Raw genomic sequence first — 8825 nt, forward strand, 5'->3', positions numbered from 1 at the left:
TACTCCAATGTGCCACTAAAAATGACGCAAGTTTTTGCATCAGAGTAAGTCTATCCTAATTCTTTCTGCTGATTCAAACATTTGCATTTCCACACACATAAAGCAAGCTTCCAGCGGAGAAGGAGTGTTTGACACACAACCTTTTGGTAATTTATTGACATACGTCAATTCATAAATCCTGACCTAAGCAAGGTGAATATTAGAGAAATGTTCATAGTTTTAATTCAGACCGCTGGGGTCAAATTTGCACAGTTTAAGATTGAGTATAAACAAATATATCAGATGTAAATCCACTTTTGCATTTCTCTGTTTATATATACTTTTTCCAAGTCATCTCAATCGCAAAATAACTCGGTTTTGCCTGAAGCAACAATATTTTAATTTGAAAGGTTCTTCTGGTTTTGGGTGTGAGCTTGTGGTGGGCGGAGTCATCTATCCCCTTATTTGCATCTGAGGCACGCACGCTTTAAAAGAAACCGGCAGACATTTCAAGTATGTAGTGCATTCACATCTTCACGTGAAACTCCGTGTTTCGGAGTTATTTTTTATCGTCTTTTGTCGCGTTTCTTTTCAATCTGAAACTATGCACCGGATTGTCTAAAGAGACTGTTTCATCTGAAGAGCAGAAGACCTATTTCACTTATCTTATATAAAATAAAACACAGACAAGACAAACTCTCAAAATGTGAGTATATGTTCGATAAGTGTTTGTTTGTTATGTCGTTGGTAACACTTTAAAATACGGTTTAATTTGTTACCATTAGACTACATTATTTCATCATTTACGTATACATAAATATATAAAAAGTTGTGTGTGTTAATTAGTTAGCTAATACATTATGAAGTAACATGAACAAACGATGGCCAATTATATTTAAGTAACATTAACAAAGATTAATAAATGCTTTAAATCTGTATTGCTCATAGTTAGTTCTTGTTAACTAATGCATTGAATAATGTTAACAAATCAGACCATATTGCAAAATGTTAACGTTTTGTTAATATTCATTTGGTTACACTTTATTTTAAGATGTCCTTGTTACAGTGTAGGCTAATTATACGTTTAAGTACCGAGTAATAATAATTAACATGTACTTACTCAAGGGTTGGGGTTTGGTTAAGTTGTTAAAGATTAACGATTTTATTAGTCTTTATATTACCTAAATGAAACTCAAAATTTGCCTAGCTTGGCGATTGGCGACATAAATTTTTAATATTATAAAATTTATGACATAATGGAATATGGGTTAGCAACAGCATCTGTGGTTTGCAATGTTCAAATCCACACCTCATTCAGTTTGTCATTCAGTACTGTAAAATATTATGATATATGTAAATACACTTCATTGAACGCTGTCACGCTATATATATAGCCTATATATACAGTCAAACCAAAAATTATTCAGACATTTTTGATATATTTTTACTAGTGGGTGCAGGACACTATAGTTCATTTATGTAAGTGAGGATAGCAAAATAAAGTAAACTGTGACATATCATACACAAAAATTCTTCATGCAGTGGATTACCAGTAAAATTTATAAAAAATTTGGAACCAAAAATTATTCAGACACTTTGACCTGACCATGTTTTGTTTAAGTGTTATCTGACATAATTAAGATTATTTTAAGTTTTTGCATCAGAGTAAGTCTATCCTAATTCTTTCTGCTGATTCAAACATTTGCATTTCCACACACATAAAGCAATCTTCCAGTAGAGAAGGAGTGTTTGACGCACAACCTTTTGGTAATTTATTGACATACGTCAATTCATAAATCCTGACCTAAGCAAGGTGAATATTAGAGAAATGTTCATAGTTTTACTTCAGACCGCTATAGGACACAATAGATCATTTATGTAAGTGAGGAGAGCAAAATAAAGTAAACTGTGACATATTATACACAAAAATTCTTCATGCAGTGGATTACCAGTAAAATTTATAAAAAATTTGGAACCAAAAATTATTCAGACACTTTGACCTGACCATGTTTTGTTTAAGTGTTATCTGACATAATTAAGATTATTTTATTCTGACACAGTTTAACTCTTGTCAGATCTTGTCATATTTTATTACAATTTTTTTTTTAGTGAATAAACTGTATTAATGAATGAAATGTTGAAGGTGTCCGAATAAATTTTGGTTTGACTGTATGTATGTATATATATATATATATATATATATATATATATACACACATACACACACACACACACACACATTACACAATTGACAAATTTTTAATGTTAATGTTTAATGTAACATTTCAGGCATAGTTGAATTCAAATACTCAGATTTAACTTGAAACATTGTTTTTGTCATTTTTATAACTGAACAAATGATCACATTTGACTCCAGACATTATGTAATGTTATGCAACACTTTTTTTAGTGATTATAGATATTTTTAACTGAAAACAATTTAATTTTCACCATGAACAGTCTGCGGTCAGATCATCTGTATCTGTAATAAGACCGAAACCCTTTGAAAAAACAAAGACAATTATTCCATGTAAAAGAAACTAAATAAATGTTTCCTATAATGCAGCCCATTGGTTTATGCCAAGAACTGTGGTTGTTTTAATGACAAACACTGATCATTTATAGGATAAAATTTCTATTGTTTGGATGTAAAGCTGCATTTGAATGGAATTCATTATAATTTGCTCATGTTTCGAGGCTTTTAATAGGCCTATTGCTTAAGCCGTTTGTGCATTATGTAGAAGGAGATCACATTTCTTGCTTTTCTCGTTTTTGACTCTAGGATGACCACAAGAGAACGATGGAGAGTTTACAAGCGCATTAGCCTGATGTTCTTCCTGGCTATAGTCACACTTACTGTGGTTCACAAAGGAAACATCACCTCATTACAAGACTTCCAGACAGACAGGATCGAGAGGCAAACACGGATGGAGCTCATGGCGGAAGGCGAGCTGCAGAAAAGGGGCTTGGTTACTATAAACTTCTGGAAGAGTATGCAAAGACTGGAGTCCAACACAGAAGGTCCAAGAACAACCCAAAGGCAAAGGCCTACAACCTGGGACGTCACCGCCTCCAACTGCAGCATCAACCTCAACTTCTCTTCATCAGATTGGTTCACAGGTCTCGAAGCCAACTTCAAGCAGTTTCTGGTCTACAGGCACTGCCGATACTTTCCCATCCTCATGAATCATCCAGAGAAGTGCGCTGGAGACGTAGACTTGCTGATGGTCATCAAGTCAGTAATAACACAGTATGATCGAAGGGAGGTCATAAGGCAAACTTGGGGCAAAGAACAAGTGATCAACGGAAAAAGAATCAAAACCATTTTCCTTCTCGGAGTGTCGTCCAACGAAGAAGAACGGGCGAACCATCAGAAGCTTCTGGAATATGAGGATTACATTTACGGAGATATCCTGCAATGGGACTTCATGGATAGCTTCTTCAATCTTACCCTCAAGGAGATCCACTTCCTAAAATGGTTCTCCATCTACTGCGGAAGCACCCGCTACATCTTCAAAGGAGACGATGATGTGTTTGTCAGTGTTCCCAACATCTTGGAGTATCTGGAAGTCAGCAAAGACTTGAAGGACCTGTTTGTTGGCGACGTTCTCTTCAAAGCCAAGCCCATTCGCAAAAAGCATAACAAGTATTACATCCCTCAAGCCTTGTATAATAAGACGCTGTACCCACCGTATGCCGGTGGAGGTGGTTTCCTGATGGATGGCCCTTTGGCACGGAAACTCTACGATGCTTGCGAAACTCTGGAACTTTATCCTATCGATGATGTGTTTCTTGGAATGTGTTTGGAGGTGCTTCAAGTAACTCCAATAAAACACGAAGCTTTCAAAACGTTTGGGCTTGTGAAGAACAAAACCAGTCGACTGAACAGGGAGCCGTGTTTCTTTAAGAGCATGATAGTGGTTCATAAATTGCTTCCGCCGGATCTAATAAACATGTGGAAACTGGTCAACAGTGACTTGATCTGTTCGCAGAAAATGGAATTCTTATAGTCTAAGGCGTTGCTACTGTTTCTAAATCTGAAGGATCTCAGAATTCAATCATAATTGAAGAAAACGAAATGAAGGATCTGCAGAGAGAACTTTGAGGTTACTCAAAGACAAAGTACTCCTTTTTTGAGGAGATTTCTGGACAATATTTTAATTTAAGTTATGTATCAAATGACATACTATGTAAGTTGGAACGTCCAAACCTGTTGGACGTTCTTTCTTCTGTGGAACCCAAAAATATTTTGGTCCATGCAATGAAAGTCAAAGAGGTCTAATATTTTGGACTCCATTTACATTTAATGTATTAAAAAAAGACATAAGGTGTGTGAATGATGGCAGAATTTTTATTTTTGAGTGAACAGTCACTTTAAGTCATACATCAAAAACAAATAGAAGGAAACTAGTCTCTACCTCACCGCTTTTGTTTTAGTCTGCCCCTCTGTGGATGAATGTTACCTTAACATGCTTTCAGAGTGCATTCAATAAATAAGACCATGTTATTTTTGCTGCAATGGTGTACTAAAATTACATTACATAATGTACATATATTTTAATGATAGTTGTTCTTCAAGAGGTTATATCATTTTTAAAGCTTGTTCTTTTCAGCTCTACACATTGGCATTGTTCGATTTGCCCATAGACTTGAGATGCATTTGGTAGAGGGTTTACTTTAAAACTGTGAAACATCAAACTGTCTGGTACATGTACGTTTTGTCTTAATTTATGAAATACCTCCTTGAATCAGAGGGGGCGGATTCTGGTGTATGATATTTAATTGTACTTGAAGGTTACGCAAAACACTACATGGTCTGATTGTGTAAAAAAATGACTAGAATGAACAAACTAAGGTGAAAATGGATTGTTATGTGTAAATAAACATTTATTCAAAAAGAAAAACAGTGTATCTTTTTTGAAGTGTCAAAACTACACATTTTTAGAGTTTAAAAATGAGCATTAGTTAGAATTTTTTCTTTCATTTATGTATTTGTATTTAATTGCAATTCATCAAGATGTTTTTAAAAGCTTTTCATAATGTATATATTTCAACACAATTCAAATATATTTAAAATTTCATATTATATAACTTACAAGTAATATTTCAAATATAAAATACACATTATTCTCAAATTTGATTTCCAAAATTCAGTTTCACATAATGTATATACTTATGTATTTAATTGAAGTATTAGAAATGATGTAACATAGAAGAATATATAATTTTTGTATATAAATGTACAATATGTTGTCTCTTGTGAGTTTTTCATAGTTTTTCTAATGTAAAAATTTAAACACAATTCAAATATATATTTAAAATATAATAGTATATATTTCATAATATTGCATATATAAAATACACAATATATATTTGAAATATAACAATATATCATATAGTTCATATATGAAATAGTTAATTTATGAAATTTACAATATATTTAATATGTATTCACAACATTTCCACCTTCTAACCCTTTGAAACAAATCCCACAACAGTCTATTTTGATATTATTTTGCATATTTTCCTAAAACGAAGATGTACGCAACTAAACAGTGTTGAAGTAGATACAAGTCAAATAGTAGATTTTCTTGAATACTAAGATATTCAAGAAAAAAAAATAAAGTTCACAGTATTTGCGTTTGGGTTGGTACTAGGGCTGCACGATATATTGTTTTAGCATCGAAATCGCGATGTGCGCATCCATGATATGTGCAATGTGGACCAGACAGCATGGTTCAAAACGTAGGCAGGTTGATTCTCTGATTAATTGCAAAGTTTGACCATCAGATGCACGTGATGCAAGTTAAAATGCATTTAAAAGATCGCATATCTTTGTAAACACAATTGATTATGGCTTATGATTATGTAAGAAAACCGGATGTGTAACAGTATTTTGGATCCACGCCGTGCGTTCGGTCTTAAAGTGACAGAAGCCCCTGCTGCTTTCTGTGTCATGAATGTTAATCAAACAACAAAAGACTAAGAGAAAAATCACTTTTGTAGTTTTAACACAGATTAATTATATGTATTATATTATACAATTGATGTACCAGAATACTGTTAGACTTACCTGAAACATTTACATTTACGCATTTGGCAGACGCTTTTATCCAAAGCGACTTACATTGCATTATACTATACATTTGTATCTGAGTATGTGCAATCCCTGGGATCAAACCCATGACCTTGGCATTGCTAGTGCCATGCTCTAAACACTGAGCTACAGGAAAGCATTTATTTTATTTAATTTGTATCTGAGTTCTATTATATTTATCTATGCTTGTGATTTGTTCATTATTTACTCTGCATATTCACTCACCCCAAAAACCATACCAATGATCCTAGAATGATTAATTCTTTCCAAATAGAGCTATTCAAATCATCTGGTGATTTTTTTTCCATACATATATATATATATCACAGAAAAACAAAATATCGCAATGTCAGTTTTTTTCCAATATCGTGCAGTCCTAGTTGGTACACCCAGTAAAAATGGTGTAGGATTTCTTGTTCATTGTGCTTGTTAAAAAGTCAAATTACTGTTGAAAATAACACACAAAAGGACAAAAATGAAAAACAAAACAAAAAAGAAAAAAAACCCATAAAACCGTCTATAAACTACTATACAGAAAGATAGACATCTTGACATTTGACGCCTGAGGGTTCAGCTACCCTTTATTTGACTATGCAGTAACATAGTACCTATGAATGGTGATTCTGTAAACTCAGATCAAGTTATGCCTGATCAAGTTATGTCACATGACTGAGAATTCATAAGCACAATGAATGAAGCAGTACAGGTTTCAGAGTTAACTCGAACTAAAGAGATCTAATCAGATGTGCTACTTTAAAGTTAGTAATGAATGGGTTTGGCAAGGCCCTTTAATTCCAATAATAATAAAAAACAATATTCAAACAGCAACGTGCTTCCAAATTTGTCAATTTTGTAAAGAGTGCCCAATGAGATGCCCATAAAGAGATGACATCTTGGCAATAAAGCTCTCTGATTATGATTGGGATTTTTATTTCCGGAGTCTGGATCAGTGTTGGGGGTAGCTCATTACAAGTAACACGAGTTACGTAATCAGATTACTTTTTTCAAGTAACAAGTAACACATTACTTTTAAATGTACAAAAAGTGTTAAATAATAAATATACTTCCCCCAGCGGTTTTCACAGACAAGTCTTAATAGTCCTAGACTAAAATGCATGATTGAGATGTTTTAACTGAAAGCAACTTGCACTGACATGACTAAAATATGTCAGTGCCATTGTTTTGTCTCAACATTCACAGCAGTATGTTTTTTAGTTTTTTTTTCCTAGGGTACGTTTTTAAAAGCTACTTAAATGCACTAATTGAACTAAGGCCTAATCCTGGCTTAGTCTAAACCTTGTCTGTGAAACCGGGCCTTTATGTATTTAATCTCACTTTATAAACCAATTTCTTCGCTCCTGACCTTCGATGATCCAATTCAAAAATGACTTTAGATAAACATCACATTTGTGTTTAATGTCATTGTTTTTATTGCTGTAAGAAGTACGTCCTATTCTTCTGCAGTCCAGAATGCCAGCACAGCTGAAAGGTTACGCAAGCAGTAATGCAAAAGTAACGCCACACATTACTTTCTATAAAAAGTAACTAAGTAATGCAATTAGTTACTTTTTAGAGAGTAACACATTATTGTAATGCATTACTTTTCAAAGTAACTACTCTGGATTGGAAAAACTTCACTTGTCTGCACCTGAAACCGATAGGAACCCTTTTGGGATGAATTGCCATGTTCCAACATGTAGTAGAAAACCTTTCCAGTATCCCAGAAGCTGTTACAAAGTAGCATCTCCCTATTAATGACACTGGATCTGAAATAAAATACTCATCGAGCAGATATGCATGTGGCTTTCAAGTGTCCACATACTTTTGGCCATATAGTGACTTTTTTTCCTCGCAATTATGAGTTTTTATCTCACAGTTCTAGAAAAAATGTCAGAATTTTGAGTTATAAACTCGCAGTTCTCACTTTTTGACATTTCTATAACTTTTCTAGTCCCTCGTGATTATTTGTTATTGGATAAGTATTTTGTTTTTGTTTTTTTGCTGTGCACATTTTTATTCATATGTCAGATATGCATATTTTTTTAAATATTTATTAATAGATTTCAATACAATAAAAACAGTAACATTATGAAATATTATTACAAATTAAACTTAATTAACTTTTTTTTGAAGGTGTTAAAATGTAATTTATTCCTGTGATCAAAGCTGAATTTGCAGCATCATTGCTGTCTTCAGTGTCACATGATCCTTCAGAAATCATTCTAAAATGATGATTTGCTGCTCGAGAAACATTTCTTATGCTGAAACAGCCACTTAATATTTCTGTGGAAACATTTTTTTATTTAATGCATCCATGCTGAATAAAAGTATTAATTTCTTTAAAAACATCTTACCCAAATATTTGAAAGGTAGTATATATCTTTTTTTAATCAGATATTTTTAATTTTAAATCATTCATTTGAATGTGACCATCCGCACTTTCCGCAGGGCTTATTTATGACATACTGAAAAAACAATTTAAAAGTCAAATATGACCAAAAGTATCAGGTATGATCGCCACGTTGTATTTCAACTTTGCAACATTTTTTGAAGTTTTCAAAAAGTTGAAATTATGACAAAAAGTCAATATTATGACATACTAAGTCAAATTATGACAAAATTCAAAATTATGACTTAGTATAATTATGACATATAAAATTGACATACTAAGTCAAATTATGAGACCAAAAAGGCATGTCATAATATTGACTTTTTATGTCACAAATATGAGACCAAAAAGTCGAAATTA

At 32.9% G+C, this 8825-nt stretch overlaps 1 protein-coding gene across 1 annotated transcript; it reads left to right on the plus strand.

Annotated features, from left to right (window-relative positions):
• The first annotated feature begins 454 nt into the window (after positions 1–454).
• Positions 455–4883, plus strand: b3gnt7 (UDP-GlcNAc:betaGal beta-1,3-N-acetylglucosaminyltransferase 7). The gene is made up of 2 exons (XM_048169503.1): positions 455–685; positions 2762–4883. Coding segments are annotated over exons 1-2 (1230 nt in total). The 5' UTR covers positions 455–683; the 3' UTR covers positions 3990–4883.
• Positions 4884–8825: the final 3942 nt, after the last annotated feature.

The sequence above is a fragment of the Megalobrama amblycephala genome, linkage group LG2, assembly GCF_018812025.1.
Source record: "Megalobrama amblycephala isolate DHTTF-2021 linkage group LG2, ASM1881202v1, whole genome shotgun sequence".
Lineage (NCBI taxonomy): Eukaryota > Metazoa > Chordata > Actinopteri > Cypriniformes > Xenocyprididae > Megalobrama > Megalobrama amblycephala.